The 27,887-nt window shown below is 34.1% G+C and overlaps 1 protein-coding gene across 1 annotated transcript; it reads left to right on the forward strand.

Annotated features, from left to right (window-relative positions):
- Positions 1-1,892: 1,892 nt before the first annotated feature.
- LOC150109559 (uncharacterized) lies at positions 1,893-14,320 on the forward strand. Its single transcript, XM_090409010.1, has 2 exons — positions 1,893-2,023; positions 13,523-14,320. The coding sequence occupies exon 2, from the start codon at positions 13,531-13,533 to the stop codon at positions 14,086-14,088; it is 558 nt and encodes a 185-aa protein (XP_090265136.1). The 5' UTR covers positions 1,893-2,023; positions 13,523-13,530; the 3' UTR covers positions 14,089-14,320.
- Positions 14,321-27,887: the final 13,567 nt, after the last annotated feature.

Genomic DNA, 27,887 nt, shown 5'->3' on the forward strand with positions numbered 1-27,887 from the left:
TGCGACGGTGAGAGATGAAACCCGTTTACTTACTCATTCCCCCCCCCCCAAAGTTACAATTTGACATCCGTTCCCTCCGGATGTCTTTCCATCTCATTTTGGCCTCTGTAATGTTCTTTAGAACAGTTGACACCTTTAGTGCATTGTAATACCCAAAAAAGTACCACGTTCTCCGTTTGGGAATGAGAAGGCCCAAAAAAAAAAAAAGATATTTAAAAAAATCAAACAAAATTTTAAATTAGCTAAACAATCTAATCTGGGTAAAAATTTATTTTGTTTAAAACTGTATATTTTGTGCAATAAATTTAGGTTAAACTGCTTGTTATCCCAGTGAAAATTATCGTTTGCGAAACTGTTCATTAATACAGCGAATTAAAGTCTTTTTTTTACTTCCCAAAGAAAGTTGGCTTTTCTCTTTTACGCATCTTAGGGAATCAGTCGGTAGAGTAGGTTCAACAAATCACCATCGCTTAGGTTTGAACGCATTCCCATGAATCACAATTCCTAATTCCACATCGACCATTTCCAAAGTAGGTTGAAAAAAGAAAGTTCATCTATTCAGTAGAAAATAAAAAACCTATGAGGGTTATTTCCAAAGGTGCATAACACGCATGCGTGGCTAGTAGACTATGTAAAATATTCTACTAGCCACGTGTCAGTTATAAGACATATTCTGATAAAAAAAAAAGTTGTTGGTCGTTTTCTGTTTCTGGTGTTGTTCTTCTTCTTCAAGAAATTAAGACTTTAAAATGATGAAAGAATGAGGACTCGGGTCAGATATAACTTAATGGCAAGTCACATGTTCATGTGAAGTCTTATCTTATGAAATAAAAAGTGTGGATGGTAAGTGCTTCTTTACCTAGTGTTTAATCCTGAGATGAACCCTTCAGACTTCGATGTTCTCCATAGGAATTGCTTTGATACCATTACGAGATTTTTTGGAAGTGCACTGGCTTATCAAACACATCCCCACAAAAAAAGATTTCCTGACAGGAAATCCAAAAACTTGTGCAAATGTCTGCAGCAGCAATAAAGAAGAATGAAGATCTGTAAGTGGAGTTTGTTAAAGGTTGGTTGGTTTAACAACGTTGTTGTTAAACCAGAAGACAACTTTTGAAATGACCCTCGCATAAGATCTTTTTTCGACATATTTAGTCAAGAAAGTTACCATGAGGCGATATAAGACAACATATTTAAAAATAAAAATAAATCAGATAATGGCCTTTATTCCCTTATAGGGAATAAGGCAAGGCTTTTTAACCCTACCTAGCTTTTGGAAACTGAGTGGGCATTTCAATCTCCACAGGTAGCCAATCAGAGATAGTTGGCTGAAGCCTAAACACTAATCAATCGATCAAGAGACGGAAAACAAGTGCCCCTATCTTTTGGTACCTAATCCTAACAGAAAATGTTTTTGTCTGACATAATGTGGGTTCTAGCCGATTTTCGAAAAACCCGAGTTTCTAAGAGAAAAAACCCGCTTGTCCATGCTAGAGACTAACTCGGGAACCAGGCTTAGAAACAGTTCCTGCAGTCGGCGACTTGACATGAACTTAAATCTATCTTCGTGCGGCCTAGCGCTGAGGGTGTAAGCGCCACTTCCACTGAGCTACACAGGCCTTCAACTTGTTTTAACGCAGATATTTCTATCATGGAATGAATAAGTCAGTAAAATCCTAAAGGTAAATGGAATTGAAATGCGCAGTAAAGATACGTTGTTCCATTGATATGTTGTAAAGATAATATGTTCCATTTGTGAAACCAATACATTCATCTTCGATATCTATGTTATTATCCTACTGATAGTATTACTCGATGCTTTCCGCTGGTCTACCCGTACACAATACGATGGGGTGGTGGTGATTGATAAAGAAACGGTCAGAGTTCACAAGGGAGGAATTGAAACACGAGTCATTACGAGTTACCAAATGTCAATGGTTTCGAAGAAAACCTATTCGTACTGGATCTTTAGTTTTGTTTGTGTTGACTATAAAACTGTGTAAGGATAACTATAATATCATAGGTAAGTGAAAAATAAGGTAAATGATTAAAATATTCTGATTTTATAGTATCACTGTTATAGCGATTCTCATAACCAATAGTGGCTAACAAACTGCGAACTCTTGCAAGAAAAACTGTGGCCCGGGGGGGGGGGAACTGTTAAGAAAGCTGCATGTTAATCTGATATACGATGCTGCATACAGAGATACTTCACTGTAATACTGGATGACATTATTATTATTATTTTATTCACATAACTGATACACAGTCAAAACAAGATATCATGTAAACAAAAATTTGACTAGTGATACAGAACAATTCAGATTCTACCCAAGAATCTAAGAATAGTCCGTCAGGTAGCGTCATAAAATATGGGCTGTTCCAAGTAATGCTGTTTTTTGTAGGTCATTGGGGTCACTTCGTTCATGTTGAATTGCTGTAAATAGTTGGAAAGCTTCTTTGAAGTTGCACCAAGTGCACCGATAACTATTGGAATGACTTTGGTGTGTTTTTAAGCCACAGTCGCCAACTTCGATTGCCAGATTTCGATATTTAGTAATTTTTTCCCAGCTATTTGTTGTTAATGTTGTTATCACTGGGTACTGCGATATCAATAATCAGCCTGTCGATGTTCGATAATTGTGATGTCAGGTCTATTGTGTTCCAAATGACGATCAGTTAAGTCCCAGAGAATTTTTGCTGTTTCGTTTTCCAATGCAGTCTCTATTTTATGCTGCCACCAGTTATCAGAAGTAGGAAAACCATATTTTTTGCATACATCCCGATAAACTATTTTGGCCACTTGATCATGGCTGAATTTATAGTCAATTTGAGCTATTTTGCTACAGGCACTGATTAGATGTTCTGCAGTCTCAGCTTTCTGATCGCATAATCTGCATTTGCTGTTATTATTGATGTTCAAAATTTTTGTTTTCATTGCATTAGTTTGTAATGCTTGAGCATCTAAAATAAATCCTTCTGTTTCTTTTATAATATATCCATATTGTAACCATTGCCACGTCTTGTTCACGTCAATTTTGTCGTCAGTATCTCGAAAAATTTGGCCATGCAAGGGTTTATTTTTCCAGCACATATCGGTTATTTTGTTGTTCCTTTTTGTAATCGGATTTGTTTCCTGTTGCTTTAAGACATTATTATTATTATTATTATTATTATTATTATTATTATTATTATTATTATTGTTCTTTCAAATATTTACATATGTACAATGATCATCTATTTTACAAGGTTCAGCACTTTGTGCTATATATAATGAGATTTAAATAGTAATGATGATAACAGTTTATATATATATATATATATATATATATATATATATATATATATATATATATATATATATATATATATATATATATATATATATATATATATATATATATATATATATATATATATATATATATATACAGTATATATAACAATCATAATAATAATTTACAATTATATTGTTCAGAGTTACATAAGTTGTATAATATTACATGTTGTGGTTTACTATTTTTTTTTCAAGTTTGAAAAGGTGTGATTATACAACAGTATTTACACATATGCAATCTGAATATTATGTGTCCTTATTTTCACAAACATACGGTGTAAACCCATGATTTACTTTTAAAAGAATTTTTTTTTTTTACATTGCATACATTTGTTACAGTTATTATATACATTACATACATTTGTTTACATATAATACATACATTACATACATTGGTTTACATGTGATACGTACATTACATGCATTTGGTTACATTGATACATCTTGGATGAGAACTAATTTTTTTGCTTTCATCCTCGAAGCTTATATGTAAGCTTATCTGAGAATGACACCAGTTGGTTATTATGTTTTTTTTTTTTTTTTGCTGTGTTGGGAAGCTACGAAATCTATGATTAAGAAATTTGCGCACGCACGCACGCACGTACGCGCGCACACACACACACACACACACACACACACACACACACACACACACACACACACACACACACACACACACACACACACACACACACACACACACACACACACACACACACACACACACACACACACACACACACACACACACACACACAATAACTTGGAATGTACTGATGCGTCGCTGAACCCGAAGCCTGAGCGAATATATTGTGTTTCATTAAGTTTGTATGGTATTTTGGGTGCGTGTTTCTTGTTCGTAGTATGTCCTTAGAGCTCTTTTCAGGCTATTGTCGTTTGTAAGGTTTCTGTATTCAAAAGGTAATTTGTTTATCATGTCTGCGATGTAGAAGTTTCGCTTGGCCTTTCCGTAGTGATTATTGTATTTATATGTGATATAATTAGTAGTCTGAGGTCTTGTTATACGGTATGTATTTCTAACTGTTCTGTAGTTGGCATCGAAATAATGTTTTAGCAAGGCTGCATAGTGACATAAATGTTTTGCTGTCAGTATTTTGTGTTCTGACATTGCAATGTTTATAAGGTCGTGATTTTCTCTTTTTCCCAAAAGATCAGTTTTGTCATTTTGTGCTGTAGCGACATTAATCTATTTAATTTGTAGGGTGCACAGAAAGCATACGTTGTTATAGCGTAATAATAATAATAATTTTTTTTTAAACATTTTATTATGTCTCAGTATAAATTACATACAATAATAATATTTACAATATTTATAATAAGGTTTATACAGAATTTTTGAATTTAGAATATAATAATAATAATAATAATAATATTTTTTTTTTTTTTTTTTTTTATAAACGACTTATTTGTTTTTACAATGAAAATGATAAGGTTTACTATCACACAGAGTATCTGCACACACACAATGAAAAACATATTATATTTTCTGTACAGTACGAAAATTCGATATACAAAATGCAGAGTACATTTTATAAATATGAATATACATTTTTTTAAACTAGCTAAATATGGATTGGCACCAATGTGCACACAATTCATGATACAACGCAGTAATGCAGCATACACACACAATTCAATAATAGTAATAATAATTTTTTTTTTTTTTACATTTTATTATGTCTCAGTATAAGTTACATACAATAATAATATTTACAGTATTTACATAAGGATTATACAGAATTTTTTTTTTTTTTTTATGTCTCAGATGAATTGCATACATAGTTGCTGTAGTAATTTTATATTATATGTATATAATATAAAATTATATATTATATGTATATAATATTTATAACGCATTACAAGTGTGTATAACAGATACTTGCAAGTTAGTAATTTTCTTCCTCGAAGCTTAGCAGAGCTTATCTGAGGAAGATAATAGATGACAGAGGGTGGTGGTTTCATGGTTGTGTTCCTATAGTGGTCACAAGCCAGGTGTTGATTTTACTGTTTGTTGGTACGTGTTTGAAAAACTTTGACTGCTATTACAGTTTAACTTTTTTTTTTTTTTTTTTCTGCAAATAGGGTTGGATTTAGACATGGTGTGTTTGTTTCTTTGTGTTCTTGTAGTGGTAGTTTTTTGAGAGGGGGGGGGGGGTTGTTGTGGTTTGTGTGTGTGTGTATGTGTGGTGGGGGAGAGAGAAACAGGAATTGCTCTAATTTTCATTCTCGCTATAATATTTATATAGTGCCTGTTTCAGCTCTCTGTATGTTCCTAGGTTTCTGTTGTCGAACGGCAGTTTGTTTATCATGTCAGGTACGTAGAAGTTTCGGGTGGCTTTGCCGTAGCGATTGTTGTACTTATATGTTATGTAGTTTGTTGACTGTGGTCTTGTTATTTGATATGTTGTTCTGGTTACTCTATATGTTTGGCTGTAGTAGTGTTTTAACATGACTGTGTAGGCGTAAGTGTTTCACCTTAAATATTTTGTGTTTTGTCCATGCTTCCTGCATAAGAGTGGGTTGTTCCCAGAATATCAGTTTTATCATTTTATCTTGCAACCATTGTAGCCTGTTAAGTCTGTAGTCTGCGCAGAATGCGTATGATGTGATTGCATATCTTAAAATGTTTTCACATAATGCTTTATAGATTAGTATTTTTATGTGGGTTGGGGCAATGTCTTTTAATCTGTATAGTTTGCTTGCTATTATCCTAAGCTTGGTATGTAGGTAGTTTGTATGGCTATTCCAACTTTGATCTGCATCGAAGTGAAGTCCAAGGTAGCGTGTTGTTTTCACCTGTGTGATGGTTGTGATTTTAGGTTCTGCACTTTGTGTATAGGAGGATGAATGTTTGATAGTGAGATATTTAGTTTCTATGGGCAGGGTTTGGGGGTTTTTGAATATCATTAGCTTTGTTTTTCCAGGGTTTATATATATGCCGTTTTCGGTTAACCAGTTAGTGATTTGATTGATGTCGTGTTGCATATTTTTGTAAGCGATTTTTGCAGTGTTGTGAATGGATACTATAGCAGTGTCGTCTGCATACTGGAAGATTTTACTTTTTAGGGGGAGTTGGCTTATGTCGTGTGTGTATATGTTAAATAGAATGGGAGATAGGACAGCTCCTTGCGGTACTTCACAGGATACATGTACCTCTTTGCTGTGTGCTGATCCTATACGTTATTATTATTATTATTATTATTATTATTATTATTATTATTATTATTATTATTATTATTATTTCCCACTCTCTTCATAAAAGCTAACCCAAGCTTCGAAGTAGGTGGGATTAACTTGCCTCACTCATCTACAAGTAATCCTTATAAGCAAATGCAGAAATTTGTATGTATATCATCTTTCTCAAACTTAAAAAAAAATAAAAATTAAAATTAAAATAAAATAAAAAATTATGCAAAAAATTCTGTATAATCTTCATTGTTAATATTAGAAGAACATGTGTTGTAAATGCATAATATAAAGGCAAAAAAGTATTATTAAAACTTTTTTGAAAAAAAAGTTTTAATAATACTTTTTAATAATAAAAAGTTTTAAAAAACTTTATTAAAACTTTTAATTGAAATCCAATGTAGGAATTGCAGCACTTAGTGCTGAACTCTGTAAAATTATAAGATGCAATGTCACACAAGATGTTTATTGTATGTATAAATATTTTAGCAATCAATAAAATATATTTTAAAAATATATATATATTATTATTATTATTATTATTGAGCCTCCGTAGCTCAGTCGTTATAGACGAAGCCTTCGGTCGGAAAGATCTGGCTTCTATTCCCGTCAGTGATGTGAGGCAGGACTGGCGGAAGCGGGCATGCAGAGCATGCGGGCGCCGCCGCCAGGGCACGGTTCATAAGCTTATTTTTAAGAAACAAAATTTTTATCATAAAAACAAAAAAATTCTTAGAATGATCAATATTAGAATAAATAAGGCCGGATACACCGAATAAAAATTTTAAAAAATTGTATATTGCCGCCTTTTTGATCAGCCGGCTGTTTACAATTTTGCAGCGAGAGCAGACCTTGCCTGCAGAATGTTTATGCTCAGAAACGAATTTTAGTACAAAACATTTGTTGCTAGTTAACCAGTCATATGGTACACATCTCAGTAGGCTACTGAGATGTGTACCATATACAGTAGAGTAGTGCGGATTATTATTTCGCCTTTGTGTCGTGTTGTGTAATAATTTCTTGTGGGTATAAAATAGAAATGGAATCAAAAATTTTAAAAAAAAGTTGCACAAAGTCGTAAGTGTCATGCTGCGAAAGAAGCAGATATTAAAAAACAAACTGGGGCTCTTAATAAATTTTTTAAAATATTAAAATATTCTGATGCAGATTGTAACCAACTCGATACATCAGAAATCAGAGTTGAAGAACCGTGCACATCATCCAGTTTGCATGAAAATACTATTGCAATTATTGAACAAGATAACCAGACGCATGATTAAAGTGAAAAACAGTTAGGAGAAGATTTAGTTGTAGTTGACCACGAAAGTAACACATTGTTAGTCTCTGTAAATTTAGAAGATCCAGGTGAATGGAAATATTGATGAAAAATTACGAGTTGTTTTACTTGAAATAGGGCCTGTTCAAAACAAAAATATATTATATCCCAGAGATACATATGGTCGTAAATTTGGCGACACGTATTATAATAGAAAAAATGGAAAACCGGGAGCTCGTGCCAAGAACATGGCTCATTTATTCCGAAACTTTAAATTCTGTTTTTTGCTTTTGTTGCAAACTTTTCGCACCTACTGAATCAAGTAGTCTTGTAGAAGGTTATAACGATTTTAGAAATGTAAGTACAACTTTGCATACACATGAGACTAGTTTAACTCACATGAAAAATTTCTTTAAATGGAAGGAACTTGATAAAAATTTAAAAAACAAAACTACTATTGATTGCCAAAATTATGAAATGGAAAAGAAACATTGGACGAGTGTTTTAGAACGCTTGATTGAAATTATAAAATTCCTTGGTAGCCAAAATCTAGCTTTTCGCGGATTATCTGATAAATTATATGAAAGGAATAATGGCAATTTTTTAAAATTAGTCGAACTGTTTGCGAAGTTTGATCCCGTTATGGAAAGTCATATCGATATGGCCCTACAACGAAACAACAGAGTACACTATTTGAGTAAAGACAGTCAAAATGAAATATTGGAAACTTTAAGTAACGCAATCAGGGATACAATTTTATTATCAATTCGAAAATCTAAATATTATTTCATAATTTTAGACTGCACATCTGATGCAAGTAAAACAGAACAAATGACCATTATTATTCGCTTTGTATCTTGTGATGACAATGGAATTGTCAAGATCAGGGAAAACTTTTTAGGTTTTGCAGATATATCAGATTCCACAGGATGTGATTCATGTGCAACAATAATGGAACAACTGGAAAAATGGAACATTCCCATTGAAGACATGCGAGGTCAAGGGTATGACCATGGGGAAAATATGAAAGGGAAAAAATATGGGTTCCAAAATTTGCTTTTGAACAAAAATCCTCGAGCTTTTTACGTGCCAGTGCTGCTCATACTCTAAATTTAATCATTAACGATGCAGCCAAAGTGAATGCAGATACAATTAGTTTCTTTGCAATTATTCAAGAAATGTACAATTTCTTTTCATTCTCTTGTAAACGTTGGGCAATCCTTTTAAAGTTCGTAAAAAAAATTAACATTGAAACAACCATCAGAAACGCAATGAGAAAGTAAAATTAATGCAATCAGCCCTCTACGATATCAGTTAGGAGAAATTTACGATACACTTTTTGAAATTTTAAATAATGAAAATTTTAATAAAGAAACTCAGCATGAAGCGCAAACATTATGTGCTAAAATAAAGGACTACAAATTTATTCGCTCTCTTATAACTTGGCATGATTTACTTAACAACAGAAACCCTGTGAGTAAAATGCTTCAAGACAAAAATATGAACATTACACTTGCTTTAGAATCTATCGAAAACTTAAAAATATTCTTACAAGAGTATCGATCAGATACAAATTTCTAAAAACGGCAAAAGAACTGAGTGAAGAGGTGGATGGAGAACAAGAATTTAAAATTGGTACGGAAGTTCGACGATGAAAGAAGACACGACAATTTGCCTACGAGCATCATGACGAAACGCCACAATCGCCAGAAGAGAAATTTAGAGTGAATATGTTTTATACACTTCTAGACGTTGCAATGTGTTCGTTAATAGAACGTTTTGAACACCTAAAAACATATTATGATAATATAAATTTTTTGTATAGATTACTACAAATTAATAACGAAGATTTACGAAAAAATTGTGACGATTCAGAGATTCTCTTGAAGGACGGCGACAATAAAGACGTAAATGCAATAGAACTATATGACGAGTTATGTGCTTTCCGGGATATTTTTCAGAAGGATAATTTCAATATTCAAAACCCTTTCGATATTCTTAATTTTATTGTGTCCGATAATTTATCTTTCCCTAACTTTTCAATTGCTTTATGAATACTGTACTATTAACCTTACCTGTTAGTGTATAGAGCGGTGAATTCCTTTTCCAAGTTGAAATTGATTAAAACCTACTTAGGAACAAGTATGTCACAAAAAAAGGCTTGTTAGTTTGGCGTTAAGCAGCTATTGAAAATTATATATGTGCGGAATTAGAAAATTATATATGTGCGGAATTAGACGTTAAGACCATTATTTTTAATTTGTGAATATGAAATCAAAAACCCTAAAATTTTAATTTAAAAAATTTCAAGTATATTTATGTAATTTAATTTATTTTCTGTTATTCTGTAAAGATGTTATTTTTTGATTAAATGTTCTAATTATTTCTGAATTCTTTTCTTATTTTCTCATCTATCTTGAGTTTCTTTTATTTTCCTAAAAGATAGTTCCACTTATAAAAATTATTAAAACATTTTTACAAGTTACTAAGAATTTCGAAACTTGTAAAACGCAAGAATTTTTTAAACTTTAGTTCAAATAAATTTTACATTTCATTAAAATTTATTTTAATTTTGTTAGCGATTCTGGTCGTTATAATCCCTGTATCATTATATTCAACGATTAAAGTGAGGTGGCTTTATCAAAATTTGCTTTAACATTTGAGAATTTTTTGAATATTCGGGTTTTTAACGATTATCCTGCCTAGTCTACAACCCCGGTTCGTTACATTTAGCGAATCAACGTGTGGGCTGTTCTGCCAAATTTTATTTAAGAAATTTCAAATAATTAAAATTTTTATTATCGTAAAAGAACCACACAGGCCCGGATCGTTACAGGGGCGCTTAGATAGACATTGCATGCTGGCGGCAAAGACTCTAGCGCCGGTTCTGATGTGAGGAACCTTTTTCTGGGTCTCTTTCGATTAAAGGTGAGTTAGCCGGTCTCATATAATGATAGAGGGTTTTTCACCTGGAAACTCGGGTTTTTTGTACCCCAGAACAGGCAAACCGTCCCCCGTGAATAGACGCATCTACAGACCTAGACACATATTATGTCACAATGTCCTTTCTATTCTTTCAATATCCTAATCGTATGCGATGGTACAACTTAAATAGTTGCGATGCTCGTTGTACAAGTTTATTATTTGTTACTATTTTTTGTTCTTACAAGATGTTTGCTGTGAATGTCATATTATTAGCTTTTTGTTATAGTTGCATTATACAAAAATTGTTCAAAAATTGGATTTATGTCTATTATAATTTTGGTATCCTTATAAAGGATCTTAATTACTTTTATTAGATGTTTTCATTATCCAGTGGATAACAAAACACGCCTTTATAGAAAGTAATTAATACCTTATTGTCCTGCCTTTCGTAGTAACAACACTACTCAAATGCATCTTGAGAAACTTTTAATTTCTGGTAGAAAGTCTGAGGAACTTTCTGAGGTCTTGTGTTCCTCTAATGAAGATGGGTCGTTCTGACTGTTACTAATGCGTTATAGGTTTGCAACCTATCGCATGGATGATTAATAAAATAAAATAGAATAAAAGAGTGATCATCCTTAAAATCGTCGTATCATTCTTCTCTACTTTGTACTTCTATATCAGAAGCTTCGCATTTCCCCGTAGTTTTACGTAATACATGAAGTTATGCCTTTATCATGTTCAAGTAAATTTAATTTTCTTCTTGTAACTTTTAATAATTGCATATAATCTTCACAATCATTACTCATTTTGAAATCTTAACATAAAATCCATAATAACCGAATGATGTTCTCATTTAGAAATGTTAAATTTAAAAAAAATTTGTACCCAACGCGAACGCCTTTGTCATCCCTCTTGTAATTCTATCCTTTTGGTTGTTAGTCTTTCTCTCGGGTTCGGTTTCGGTCTAACACAGGAGTATCAAACTCAATTGGTTCCGCGGGCCATTCGTATCTCAAAAGTGTATCTCAAATGGGCCCCCAAAAAAAGTTTAGACTAAAAAAACCTTCACTAATTAGAATCGAAGGGAAGTGAAAGAATGAGTATAAATAAATTGGAAAATTAATAACAAAAATTTTATTTATTCTAAGTTATTACAAGACATATAAAAATAATAGTATAATGATTATGACAACTAAAAATAATAATAAAAATATTTTATTATATTTATGTTACGGAAATGAAAGGCGTTAGCTGAATTTTTTTATTAATATTTACAATAGATGGCATTTAAACCAAATTAAACCGACATTAATTTTATTGTTGCTTTGCGTTTGAGTTAGTGGACGCACTCACACACACACACATCTAACTGAAAAAAAAAAAGTTTTTAGTTAGATACTGTGTTTGCCGGTGCAACATATAGTTTTCCTTGAGTCTTAACAGCATGGTTAATGTGGGAGGAGATGTGATTCATTAGTTAGTGCACTGTTTATTCCAGTTATCTCTAATTGCACTAAAGAAATATATTACACAGACACCAAATGTCTCTATACTTTATTCAGTGGTACAATAAAACTACTTGTTTCCCTTACATCTGCAATATAGTGGCAGTTGGGAGAGGGCATGTTGTTTACCGCTGGGAGCGAGTTATCATAAAGTATTTTTTTTTCGTAAAGTAAAATCAGGGGTGCGAGTGATACGCGAGGGCGAGTCATATTCGAGTAAATACGGTAGTTCTGTTTTTTTTTTTTATAAAAAGCAACCATCCTTTTTTTTCCCATCTTTCCTTGAGGCGTCGTGGACCGCAAGAAATTACTTCGGGGGCCTCATGTGGTCCGCGGGCCGGCAGTTTTACACCCCTGGCTCTAACGTGTAGGAATAATTCTACTCTGTTCAATGAGCCATGATAGCGAGTGTCAACAAAGCCAATCACGTGACTCTCATGCCATCGTTTGTCCTCTGCCTTGGTTCAGTGAGCACAAAAGAAGATGGTTTGGGGGGGAGGAGATAAAGCCATCTTATTTCCTTGTGCGTATAAGCTCGTCTATCAACAGCAGATGCAATTATATAAAACCATATTTAATTCTGATTGTCCAGATTTCACAACTGCAATCGATATCAGCTATAATCGTGTAGGTGTCAACAAAAGACATAGTATGTCTGCTCAACTAAGTTATTCGTCCATAGAAAGAAGAAGTAATTTTATTTAGTGAAGACGAGGACTGTGTTAAATACTGTTCTAGTATTTTCTAATTAACCTTACAATAAATTCATTGGATTGAGAAGTAGCATCCGTCGTGACAATGTTGTAACAATATTCGCAAACCAAAGTTACCTGCAAGTTTGAAGTCACAGTTGCACTGACCAATGAAATGCGAATATTGCCATCCCTTTAAAGTTTCTGTTCGTCATCCATAAACTGTTTCGAACTCTTGAAATGAGACTGTTTGCTTTCTAATTGCTATATCACTTGTAGTTCTCATCTGAAAAGATGGCCACAGAATAACTTGGTAGGCTTCGGTTCCATGCAGTGGGGGATCTGAGCATCGGTAAATTCTGTATAGAATTTACCGATGCTCAGATTTACTGCAAAAAACTTTTTCTGCTTAATTAAAAAAAAATTAATTAAATAACAGATTATCGTTTCATTGACTAAAAGGTCAAAAGATAATATATAAACACTAATACTGTCAATTATACTATCTGTTATTGCTCAAACATTTGTAATGTATTTGTCAATTCAGTCCGCTAGTGATGAGTTATTCTATTTGCAGATTTCAACATGCCCTATGAGTCCCTACAACCAAGAAGACGGGGATTCACCATCGGAGGTATTTACTTCGCCGGCAGATTTATCGTAGGCGTTATCATGGCCGGATTCGGTGTGCTATTAGTTGGGGCCATCATCATAGCCATTTCCTTTGGAAGCCAAAGGAGGCCTCTGTTAATGCGAGAGTCTGCAGAAGAACAGCCGAAAGATACATCGAGACATTTGGCTATTAGCGCTATTGCATTCGTTTCAATTGGAGGTTTTATCATGCTCGTTGGAATCGCAATGTGTTTTGCTTCGTTCAGGGCCAGAAGGCGTGAATTTTCTGAGGTTCTTCCGATTCGTCCAGAAACCATACATGCTTCGTGTAGTGCCGAACCGGTGTCGGACTCTAAGAACCTATCGCCTGCAGTGAAATCCGTGGCAAGTACAACCACCAAAGTTGTCTCTGAATCCCCAGAATTTGTTGGGGAAAAGAGAGCTATGATTACTGAGGAAACAGTCTCCAAAAACGTGGAACTCAACGTGATAGTCCCAAGAGAGAATTCTTCCAATCCTGATTCACTATGAACTGGCAGGAATCAGTTACATATGAAATAAAAGCAATTGACGATCTCTCTCTCTCTCTCTCTCTCTCTCTCTCTCTCTCTCTCTCTTATATTTGTTATCTCTGAAAAAGATGACTACTGTTTTTTGAAGAAAAGAATCGTGGAGTTGTGGTGAAATTCACTTGATGTATGTAATATGAATCAATTCTTCGATGTAGAGGTAACTGTGAATCCATAAAGAAACATAAAATACACACGTGACCACAGTGGAAAGATATCTGTATAAAATTTATATTTGACAACATACATATATTTATATCAAGGAATTGCTTCTTTTTTTTTTTTTTCAGGAAAAGAAAAAACTTCTGAACTCCACAAGTGCGTAAATATATCTTGAATCAAAAATTAAAATTATAAAGACAAAAACACAAACATTGCTAAATGAAAAAAAAAAGTAAAACAAACAAATAACTTGCATTCCCTCTTTACCAATTAACCCTACCTTTTTTTTAAGATTTGGACCGAAATTTCTAACGTTATTTGGAACTCTCTTTGGATCTGCAAGCTTCCGACTCCTCACAAGTGTGGTAAATGTCAGCAAGCAAGAGCTTTATATAAGCACCACTGGCACGATGATTCATATTAAGTCACAAAGTAGAAATTGTGACCAAATCAATTTAATAATAATTCACAGTAATGTCACAGTCTCTTCATCGATTCCCCAAGGAATCCATTAGTAGACACGATGATTGAGGAAGAGTCTGTGAGATCACCTTTATTGTATATGTAAACAATATACGTTTAATAAACAATGCCTGTATTTGTTTCAACGTTTGATTTAAGAACAATCACCCTATTTACTTGAAGTTTGACGAAAAATTCCACGTGCGTTATTGAAAGCAGAAGACCAAGATTATCGCGATGAATTCTCCCAGGATGCTAACTGTAGTGTTTCCAATCTTTCTTCGGAGATTCACAAGTAATTTCTCTTAAAAACGTGTTCAAACTTGCTCCGAAGTTGTCTTGACAACAAATTTGACCTCTTCTCGGAATTAACAGCCGCTATGTCATCTTAAATCTTAATTTGTAGATTATTATTGGAATCACAGTGTGATTTTTATTGTCAAATTTGCCGAGATTTAGAGTTAAAAACTTGAGGTTTTGAGAAAATATGCCCTACTTGCTTGGCACTAAACTAATTTAGGATCTGGCTGAAAAATAGCATCTAGCATTTTTGGTAGAAAGTTTTTTACCTTGGGTGTAATATACGTTAAGGATACCAAGAAATTTGATATTTCGTTTTAATCCTTTTCCCAAGTAAAATATATTCACGTCAGAGCTACTTGTATATAGAAGCTAATGATTTCATATCACTTGCCTTAGTATGTATCCTATAATGCAAAGCACCCTCCCCCCTTTCAGGCGTTTATAATGCAATGGGAAGGGCCACTACCCAGACCGATTTCGACCTTATGGATAAGTAAAGCCGTCTCTAAAAATTTGGACGATCCCTAGGCCTCTCAATTCTGGGCGAAAGACCGTCCATCTCAGCGTTGGCTTCACTCAGTGATGGCCTTCCACCCACCACCACAACCGCTCATATTCCGAAGAAAAGCATTCACTGACAAAGCCCCTCACCGGGCCGTGACGGAAAACACTTTCCCCGGAGACTCAAATTGCTCCCTTAAGGCAAAAACCTTAAGAGAGCAAACTCATAATAGCCTCCCACCGATTTCAGCCTTTTTTGAGGCTTCATCAGTGAGTAGCTAGACCACTACCCAGACCGTTTTCGACCTTTACTGAGGAAGTGGAAGTCAGACCGGGGAGAGATACCCATATCCTTATATAAGGACTGGCTTAAAGGGGCAAAGCAAGAATGCTTTTCATCTTCCCCGTTATCTGTAGAGGACATGTGTAGGGATAAGGTGTTACTGAGCTATTAAAGCTGATCATGGCAGGAGGGTAACAGCAATAGCGGAGCCTCAGTTAGAACTTCATTGGCTGCAGCATTATCATCCATTACCCTCCAAGGGTATTAATTACCGCATCTCACGGTCCAGATACCCAGGTTGAAGTAATGCAGAAGTCATATATATCTCATATACAAGTAAACAAAAGGTGCTTGATCTTCTTGATAAAAATCACTCGATGAGAGAAAGATGTAGAAAGTTTTTTATCTTGGGTGTAATATACGTTAAGAATACCTAGAAATTTTATATACTTGGTTTTAATCCTTTTCCCAAGTAAGGAAAACAAAGTTTTGCGCGTGAAATACATTCACGTCAGAGCTACTTGTATAATCTTTGCATTATGGGATACATACTAAGGCAAGTGATATGAAGTCATTAGCCTCTATATACAAGTAGCTCTGACGTGAATATATTCTGTTTTGCTTACTTGGAAAAGGGATTAAAACCAAGCATAAAATTTCTTGGTATCTTTAAAGTATATAACATTTTTCTTTAGCCAACTAGAACAGAATCTTTGCATTTCTTTTGGCAGTCTAGCATTATAGAGCCTGAAACGTCGCCATAGGCAGGATCGTCCACCCGCTAAGAAACTACTACAATGCGGGAAGTTTGGAAGACGGCAAACACCGGCAAAATTGTATCTTAACGAACAAAAGCACCGCTTTTCTTTTATATATTCTCTTTAATTTAAGGTAGACAAAATAGTGTTTTACTAGGCGAAGCATATATCCTAACAACAGGCATCAATTATTTTGAAGTATAACATTTAAAAAATTCGACTGCATTTTAAAGCCAATCAATGAAATATCCTTCATTCAGGCTCATAAAATAAGAAGACATGCGTGTCATGAATGTAATAATCTCAGAAGGGGAAAAAATCGGTTCATGATGTTACTTGAAATTTTGTTTGATTTTATTGTTTAATTAATTATTGTGAGAAATGGAAATTTTACAACTCACCAATCATAAACTCTATTACGGAGAGAATGCACGTTCCCATGGCTGATATTAATATATATATATTAATATATTAATACAGTATATTAATATCATAATATGATATTAATTAATGGTGAGACAAAAATATACTTCACTATATTTTATAACTGCGTAAGAAAGTTCATTTTGACAAACAAAGGTTTAAAACAAAGCAAGTTAAAATCCAAAAGTTAAGGATGTATAAACAAGCCAATCAGCTTCTAGATATGGTAGCGAGGCAAGAGTTTTAAGCAGACGAAACAAATAAAGATCAGAATTTGATCAAATGAACTTTCTTACGCAGTTATTCGGGTGAGTTAGACAATAACGATAAAAAATTCGTGTAAATTACGTTTATCATATATAGTGAATGTAATCCAAACATATTAACAAAACAAGAAATACATATACAATTGACTTTTAATTCAGCAAAAAATTTTACGAATAATATCTGTGTGTAGAGAAAGCTTGGTACTAGATATCAGACTAACGTGTAATTAAATCCATTTACAACCAGTCCGTAAGAGGGTGCAAAGGATGCAATGAACCTGAGCGGCACAATTTAGGGGCGGTATAATCGAACACGTTCATAAAAAAATAGGGAATAAATAATACGCTGAACTGCTTGTGCATATTTGTAACCTTCGAATGTGAGAGATTTCGGTGAGGGGTTGAGTCGCTGGGTAGTTAAATAAATGGTACGACCTTCAACACAACTTACTTTAATCACTGCTCTCAGCACACTGAACAAGCATTCTAGGAGTAAAATAGAGAATAGAATAATTAATAACATACATAATCAACTGTGTGCTCATAGTACATAAGTTGATGATTTTTAGTAAATATCTACGTTAGTATTAAAGAAGGTAAGTTTTAATATTAATTTGGAGAAAAATGAGTTGTCTGAGGATATGAGCAGAGACGCAAATTCAAAATTTCACGTAAAGTGTTTGGCAATTAAAATAAAATCATTTAAATTTATCTGCTCAGTTGTGATATGGTACAATATTAGTCACGAGTGAATGTAGCTAGTAAAGTGTTACAAGAAAATTGATTCCAGTATTGAAAATGGTATAGAAGTTTTACAAAATTAAAAAATTTATGTATATTTAGAAAATTATAGGTCTGATGATGAATTTCAAAATGTTTTATGCGAAGCAAGAGAATTAGCAAAAGAAATAGAAGCTGATACTACGTTTCCTCCTCTGTCAGTAATTCGACGACGTAAAAAGAAAAGAATTTTTGATTATGAAAGTGCAGTTTTTCATTTTAGATTCTGTACGATGAATCTATTCAAGAGCCAGAAACGAATTTTAAAATCAATTTCTTTTTCGCCATTTTGGACACAAGTTTAAATTCTTTAAATGAAAGATTTGAGCTATTGAAATTATATAACGATAATTTTGGCTTTTTTGTGACATCCCCAGTTTATCAAACATGCCGAAAGAAACAAGAATGAAATATTGTCTAGATCTACAAAATAAATTATCTACTGACACCAGAAAAGAAATTGATATAAATGCCATAAATTTATGCGATGAATTAGATACTATAAAGATTATTTAAAACCACAAATGACATGTTTAGATATTTTGCAATTTATATTTGAAAATAATTTAACAACGTTATTTCCGAATTTGGTAATAACTTTACATATTTTTTTAACAATACCATTAACAGTTGCTTCTGGAGAAAGTTCATTTTCAAAATTAAAATGAATAAAAAAATCACTTACGATCGCTTATGTCACGAGAAAGATTAAAAAAAAAATTATCCATATTAAGTATAGAAAATGAAATCTGTAGCAATATAGATTTAGAAGATATTATAAAAGATTTTTCGTAATGAGAGCCAGAAAAACATCTCAGTAGGATACGAATAAAAATAAGTTTTTTTTTACTATTTGTGTTTTTTATTTATTTTAATATATCTTAATGTGCAGTATAATAAAATGATTCGTAACATGTTATTGTACTTCGCGATCTTTTAATTTTTAATGGAAGGGAGGGGGGGCACACAAAATCCATTTTTTTTCTAGATATATCGTATTATTCCTATAAAATGTGCACTTAAAATTTTTAAATAAGTCAAGGTGTTGCATTACCGAATTCAAATAGTATAGTTAAGGTGGCGCTATCTAGTGGACAATTTAACTATTAACACATGTTATAGCTCCCATTTATTGAGCCATTTCTAAGGTTTTCGAGGACGATATTTGTGAACTGATACGCGCTGAGCACTTAAAAAAAAATACATTAAAGCACAGATAATATAGAATTTATAGAGATGCGAAAGTTAGTAAGGAAATAAACGACATCAGAAAAAATAACAATTCGAAAGATAGCAAGAAAAAAAAATCGAATCAAGAAAAAAAAAATCATCGAAAATGATGTCAAGGTTACACGTAATAAAAAAAAAAAAAAAGATTCCAAAACTTACAAATAAGTAAATAATGGTACAGTATAACAGAGAAAAAATAATGGAAATATGCAGTCATTTTTATAGGAACCTATACAAAGGCAGAGAAAGAGACACAAATCTTTTAGTAAATTTAAATGACGTAGATTCTAAACTACCATCATAATAGAAGAATTATGAAACTCATCATATCAGAAATGCAAAATTGAGAATTGAGAACAAGATGGAGGGATAATGCATTAAGGTTTGACATGAGATGGTAGATATTAGTTCAGGACAGAGACAACTGGACATTTATGAGGGAGGGGACCTATATCCAGCAGTAATTAGCAGGCTGAAGAAAATAAGAGCACAGAAAAAATGCAAGTTCAGAGGGGGGGGGCTATTTTGGAGGTATAATTTTTATGCGAAATAAACGTTCTTGTTTTTGCAATGACAAGGAAATGTTGACCTTTCTAACTGTATGTGTTTTTCATTTTATATTCTGTACGTTGGATATGAGGGAACACACGGACACCGAGAAAGCTGTGTGTGTGTGTGTGTGTGTGTGTGTGTGTGTGTGTGTGTGTGTGTGTGTGTGTGTGTGTGTGTGTGTGTGTGCGTGTGCGTGCGTGCAGTGGATGTCGTGGCCCAGTAGCAGCAGCTTTGTTTTAATTCTTACTATAATCTTCAGAAACGAAACCTAAGAAAAAATGGAACCAAAAAAATGTCTTTCTAAAAGAGGGTGGCTCTTCGTTGCAATCTCTAGTTATCAGGAATTTCAAACAGAAGATAAAGCAGGGCTTTGTGGAAATATGTTTATTTATAATTGAGGAAATTAGATGTGAGTGATAAAATTTTGCTCAAGTATAGTATTTAATTCAAGGCTTTCTAGAACACGCTAAGAACGAAGTGGTCACTATTCGCTACACACACACACACACACGAGGGAGATCCAGAAAGTAAGTTCCGATAGGCTGTCAAGAGAAACAAAAGTATACTTGCAAAAAAAACTTTATTGGAAATTAAAGTAGACATCTTTCACTACTTTTCTACATAATTTCCGCCATTGTTCAGGCACTTATCATAACGGGGCACCAAGAGTTGTATACCTTCGTGGTAGAAGGTTGCCGCTTGTAATGTAAACCACGTATTGACCGCTTCTTTGACCTCGTCGTCGTCTTGAAACCACCTGCCGCCAAGGAAAGATTTCAGATGTGTGAATAGGTGAAAGTCGCTTGGTGCGAGGTCAGGACTATATGGGGAATGATGGAATTGTTCCCAGCCGAAGGCGGCGAGAAGTTGTAGTGTTACGCGGGTCGTGTATGGGAAGCCGTTATCACGAATCAAAACGCCATCCTCATGGTAGCATGTCAAGAATTCATGCACTGCCCAGCCGATTCACTCTCTGTTGTACTGTAAGCGACTTCGGCATCCAGCGTGCACACAATTTCATGAAGAGATGAACGTGAAACTTCTGTAAATTGCAGCGAGAGTGACGTCATAACGAATCCTCTATTCTGTCAAATCTTCTCTTCAACTGAACGCATAAATCGTCAGTCACTAAAGATGGTCGCGCGCTCCATTCATCATTGTGCATACCTGTCCTTCCTTCCTTCATTAAAAAGTCTTACCCATCTTCGTACCATTGAATCACTCATTGCTTTTTCTCCATAAACCTCAATAATTTGCCGATGAATTTCAGCTGCTTTAACGTTTCTCGCATTGACTGACTAATTCACATGCGATTCGATTTTCTTAGACATTATAAACACACACCAAGGAGTGTACGACTGCGAGAATGTCTGAAAATGGCACCAATGCCTTGCTAAGGAATTGTTAAATATTTACTCTGCGCCATTGTTATGTCGTTACTTTTCCAAGACTTAAACAATTCCCCTGACTCCAATATCACTTCTTACGTGTTAATTCTATAAGGAAAGCAAATTCTATATCTCTAGCCGATTCGTAATTTTACTCACGTGCTTACCCTGACTGTTAAAGGTTATTCTTTGCTAAAAGAAACGAATCCTCTAATTTCTTTCTGGGGCTGTCTCCTCTTCAGATATTGACAATTTTTTTTTAAAGCTGCACCAGCCAATATCTTAGAATAGAGGGGACTCTTATTTAGGGAGACTTTTCCAGACTTTTGGTGCACATAGGTGAATAAATTAAGCTTAAACTCATAAATTAAACGCTTTACTGTGGCTAAGTAAATTCTGGTTTGCAGTCGTAACCTCTATAACAACATGTTATATCCTTCTTTCAATTCCCCCCCCCCCGCTATGGTTCAGATTAATGAGTGGTAGTTTTGATTCATATCACAGGCAAAACTCAGGTATAGAAGAAAAAACATATTTATTGGAATCTAAAGACATACACTTAGACCAATCTCACTTTCAATTAGTTCAATGACATGCTAAATCAAACTGATTAATACTCTAATGCATGAACAATAAATCCTTCTTTTAAGTTAGAGATTAAACACACATAATATACACTTCTAATCAATATTCTACCTACTATGTTAGTCTTCCACATTAAACCAGTCACAATCATCTATAATCATTCCAGACAATTTGTCTTATGGACATTAGCCACTGCTGAATAATCACTTAAAGTTCTTAAATACTGTCCATACTCGATTATTACACTACAATGATCTTTCCCTTTTACTGATTGGGTAATTATACAACAAAATCTGTATTTGACCATTTCTTGAGGCAGGATCTCCAGGTCCGTCTGAACTGTCCTTTGTTTGAATTATCTCTTGATACTTCCATAAGCCTGCGTCCACGTCGTGAGTCGCTATGGTCATCAGCTTACGCTATGTTCTGCACCTGGCGTTTTTCCCTCGTCTATTCTCGATCTGTTTCGCGCCATTCTCGTTTCTACAGGATACATCCCCGATAGTATTGCGTCGGAACTTTCAGCGAAGCAATGAAGACAGCATATCCCGACATCTCACGCTTTAGTACCGGAAGAAATTCAGACATCGAAGGGAAAAGCGCACCGTCCGATATCGTGCTATCGCCAAGAAACACCATCAGGAATTTCCGATTCACGGGAGAAGTCGAATCATCATCCAGAAAAATAGGCGAAAAAAGCCTTGAGGAAGGGTGCAAACCCTTTTTATTCTCCCTTCACTCTCCCCCCACCCTTTTTTTTTTAGTATCCTGTGACTAGCTGCGATAGCGTCCTCTTACTTTCTACAATCTTTTCCCGTCAGTGGGAATCTCGGCACATCGTGAGATCTCTAGCAGTGTCTTCCGGGAAAAGAATGTTCGTCGCTTTCCAAGATTGCCAATGCCTCAGGCCCGCCCGTGATCTTTGGACTATTGTTTTCATCTAATTTACCCATTCATTGTATACATGATGCATTCATATAATACTAATTTATACACAAAGTTCTTTACATGGTATTGCAATTCTACTAAAAGGAGGTAATTCTATTTCTATTTACAGTTAGTACTTTATTGAATGTGTTCTTTTGTCGGTTTGCTGAATAAGTAAAGTAATTTGCAGAAAGAAAAACCTGAGCTTCAGTGAGGAAAAATCGTGACGTATTTGAATAGGCAAGGGTGGGAGAGTGTTGTTACATCCAAAAATAAAAATAAATTAACAATGTAATTTAATTTATTTTTATAATTTTAGTATGTTATAATTTTAGATCGGAAACACAGCATAAACTTCAAGATATTTTTATAAAAGTATTAAAATAATTTTTAAAATATCTTAAAGTTTATGCTGTGATTTTAAAATATGAATGTTCCTTATTATACGTAATTATTGAGATTACAAATATGTTCACACACACACACACACACACACATGGGATAGAAGATGAAATAAAAACTTGCACAGTTCAGTTCCTTTTCCAGCTGGTAGATTTTGCAACACCCTGTCGATTGGAGGCCAGGCCTTGACCTTAGGACGACAGGTGGAAACTAGCCTGTAGGTGATAATTTTTCAGGCGTTGTGACTTTTAAAAAGAGTAGCTTAACTATGTAGAACTTACGACATTAAAGCGCTACAACTGCTTATTAGGCTTAATATTAAACTGGTTTGCGATAATCCTTAAACAAAATAAAATAAAATAAAAAACTCAATAAAAAAAAGACCAGTAAGGGAAAAGCATTTATGATTCTGCGCATTGTATATCTTACTGGAATTTTGAGATTAGCGTCGTCTGCCTCATTTATTACCCACTTTATTCATCAGTACTGCTTTTAAAAATACAGCAAAACCAATTAAGATATTTAAAGTGGTATTCCCTAAGACAGTGTTTCTCAAACTTCAGATATCCGCGTACCCCTTTTAAATTTTCATCATTACCAAGTACCCCATTATCAAAATAATAAATAAATAAAGCATATTGCATTGTAAATGTCTATGTTATTTGAATTTATATGTTCATACAAAAAATATGATTTATTTTTAATAGAACAAAATTTGGAATAGGTTCCACTTCATTTCCCGTCCATGAAAATCCACATTTCAAGTAATTCATATCATACTTACGAAGATTTTTCATCTTGTTCCTAGTTGGTTCTCTAGAGATGTCAGACGACACACCCTTATCAATTTCATTTGATCCAGATGCAATATCAACGTTTTCTTGTTGCTTACAGCTACTTGTATTTGCTATATTGTTCTGTTTTGTGCGTTTTATAAATCCAGTCTTTAACCAATGATCCACACCTAAGAATTTGAAAGCTAAAAAAATTACCGTATTTACTCGGATATAACTCACACTTTTTTTTTCTCCAAAATTAAAGCTAAAAAATGCGAGATATATGCGGAGATTTTCGGAAACTAAAGTTTTCAGTAAAAAACTGAAAATGGTGTGACTTACCAAGAAACTCTTATTCGCTATCGCTACTTTTGGCATCGAGAACAGTTTCCTTGCGTACATCGTCAAAGTCATTTACCCAAATAGCTTCATCTTCTTTCGCATTATTTCAAACAAAAATTACCAGTAATTTACAAGACTTGAGATAGGTAATGAACAATCTTTCACAAATGACTAATGAGAAGTAAAAGCACAGCACGAAACGGATAGTAATGGTAGGCCAGTAGAGATAGAGCAACTATGAAGTGCATATGATTGGTGTGGAATTAACAAAAGATCGCACGAACCAAAGACAAAGGAAAGCCAACAGTTGAGCTGAAATGCTAATTCTCTTTAACCGAATTCCATAATATCTGAAACACATTCACTATATATTTTTTAGTTCTAACACGTTCACGACGGGGGTGGCGTCAAGCAAAACCATATGCTGCACCGGCAACATGGTTTTGATTGAGTCTATACAGCATAATTTCTGTGGGAGGGAGATGTGATTCATTAGTTAGTGCCGTTTTTATTCCAGTTGTCTCTAATTGCACTATTTGTTGAGAAATATATTACACGGATTGCAAATGTCTCTGTACCTTGATTGAGAAATATATACGTTTAAAATAATTATTATTTTTTCTTAATAATGATCCATGTGTTAATGATGCATAGCCGAAAATTACCACGTACCCCCTGAAGACTTTTCGCGTACCCCCGGGTCACACTTTGAGAAACACTGTCCTATATCAACAATTTCGTTTGGAATATAGGATTTTACTACTGCTAAAAACATAATACTACAGCGATATATAATTGTTAAAATTAATCACCGAATTGTATTCAGTATTTGAAAAAAATGCTCATCTTTCTGACTCATAAGTTAAAATGAATGTAAATAAACGAATGTTTATGTAAATAAACAAACCTGTAGAATATTTATTAAAAGGGAAATATACAATCAATAAACGTACCAAGAGACAAACCGAAAGAGAATCTACGTAACTTCCAATTCAGTGAGCCCAATGCATTCCTTTGCCATTATTCCGATCACCAAGTATATATTGCCATTTTAAGAAACTTAATCTGGAATTCTTAAAAACAAGCAAATATTCAAGATCATCATTATGCATCTTGTGATATCATTTGTATAGTGAGCGCATTTCTTGTTTAAATAACTGAATCTAGACCGCAGGGAGTAGTCGGCGCGCTCATGACCTAACTTTTTGAGATTTCCAAAGACAGCTGAACTCAATATGGTCCAAAATTGATATTTTGGACTTTATCATTGATAGATATTGCCAATATCTCTCAATGAATCAGGATTTTGAGGAGAGACATTACGTAATTCAAGAATTTAAATTCAAGGTATCTTTGATACCGTAAATCTGTCACAAATATAATCATAGTTTTCACAAAAACGACCGCTTTTTTTAAGAACTGAAACTTCAGCTCTGAACATTTATGAAATACACCATTTTTTTCCCCCTATAGCTCGAGAAAATGATCGGTTGGAAACAAAAATGAAATGGCCACAAATTTTCGAAACTTTGAGTTTCAGTAGAATCTATCACCCAGAGTAATCCGAAAGGAATAATTTTGGGAAGGAGGAGCGAAAAATATCTAATAGGTACGCATTTTGAAACGCACCTAAAATGACAACTACGATATATATATATATATATATATATATATATATACACACACACACACACACGATAAGTCATAAGCCAGAGCAGAATTTCCTGTAAGTCAAAATAGGAAATTCATATTTCTATACAGTAGTTCCTTATCTTTATAAGTACTGATGTTGAGGAGCGCCATCATGCGGAATTCTTTTAGTTCTAACTTTTTGGAAATCACTAAGTGACCATCTCCACCCTTGGCCATGATCAGAAGCTAAGCTCATGGCTATTGCTAACTTCGTAAGCATCGGAGAGATGTAAGGGGAAGAACTGTCGACATCTCGTGATCTTTACCCTAACACTTGCATTATCTGTGATGGAGTGAATTGTACGGTCGATTTTTCCGAGTTACGAAATAGAAAAAAAAAAAAAAACTTTGTTTCTGAGGAGGGGGAGAACACAACTGAAAAAAAAAAAAAAAAAAAAAAAAAAAAATATATATATATATATATATATATATATATATATATATACAGCTTGGTCTTGGTTTGGCATAGAAAAGTTTCTCAGACCACTAAGTGTTGTCTTTGTCGATCGTTAGCAGCTATGCATTTAAAAGGCACTTCGCAGAGCACAAACGTACTGCTAATAACCATTGATAGCACTCAGCAAACTATAGTCCAATCATTAGCTTACTATTCACCAAGAAACTGCGCATAGTGGGACTATGGACTTTAGAGAATTAAACGAAATTCTCTTTTTTTTTTTTTTAATTCTCTAATTAAAAAAAAAATTAGAGAATTAAACGAAAGCATTCCTGGTGTGGATGGTAGATGATTTCCGTCCATCATCTGGTGAGATCCCCCCCCCCACATTAATTATTGGAAGACTGAAGTGATTTAAAATGGTACTATATTTCGTTTATGGATTAACCAACCTTTCGTTCACCGGTGGTACTAATGTAGTATAGATTTAACTACCTTTCATGGGAGGGATTCATTCAAATATACATAATGAATAAATGTAAATTGTATTTTTTTAAATCCCAGCTACGGCACATGTTTGTCAAGAACTATATACAAATATACAAAGACCTTGGGAACAGGACTCAACGGTCTTGAGGCTTAATGCAATGTAATTTTTTTTTAATATTATTAACAGTAACAAAACTGCCACATATTAAAGATGAAAGTGGGAGGATAACTTTACCCAGCATGCTTTCTTCAATATGAAGTATAAAAACGGTCTACTGCTTATTCTCAACGTTGTCCTATTAGAAAAAGTAGACATCTGCGTTATATTGGATTTCTGAATTTATAGGCTTTCATTTTTTTAAAATGTTTTGCAGTTTAAAAAAAAAAAAAAAAGGTCGGCTTAGTGTTAAAATGACATTGTCGGTTTTAATTTGTTGACGAACAAGCACACTAGTTTAGGAATCTAGACTGGAAAGAATTCACGTGTCTATTTTGGAGGCATTCCAAACTTGCTCGTGTGTAGGAGCGAAATAGCATGACGTCATTCACCAACATCCTCCGACTCCGCCAACGTTGCTTCCCACCTGGACTGATAGTCATCCTTCTACAAGTCTTTCGAAACCCCCCCCCCCACCTTACTCCCTCCGTTTTCGATGGGCCCCTTTCTCCCCACCTTATCCCTTACACGTCAACAGACCTACATATTCTCACGCAACAGCTGTACAGACACGCCAATTGCCAGGAATATATAGGTCTTCTTCCGGTAGGCTAGTCTACGTGGTGGAGATAATGTATTGCATAAGAGGGCGTACGTTTATCGCTCTGGTGTCCTATTTTGTCTTAGGGAAAAACTAATGAGAAATGTGGGTATTGCTTAAAAACAAACAAAAACAACATTTCGAGCTCGTTAAATACATTCACGTGTCCTTCGAAGTAGTTGTTTGTGTCAAATTTCATACTTATATATCAAGGTTTATCCCTCCTTTATTTTTACATATAGAGTTTTGTTTACAATTGGTATTAATCATAATACGTAGTTGCAG

The sequence above is a fragment of the Typopeltis vanoorti genome, chromosome 2 (genome assembly GCF_054136105.1).
Source record: "Typopeltis vanoorti isolate ZY-2024b chromosome 2, IOZ_Tvanoo_1.0, whole genome shotgun sequence".
Taxonomy (NCBI): Eukaryota; Metazoa; Arthropoda; class Arachnida; order Uropygi; family Thelyphonidae; genus Typopeltis; species Typopeltis vanoorti.

What these genes read in the sequence shown, in the direction of transcription:
- LOC150109559 (XM_090409010.1), top strand. Translation starts at nt 13,531, where the DNA reads ATGCCCTATGAGTCCCTACAACCAAGAAGACGGGGATTCACCATCGGA.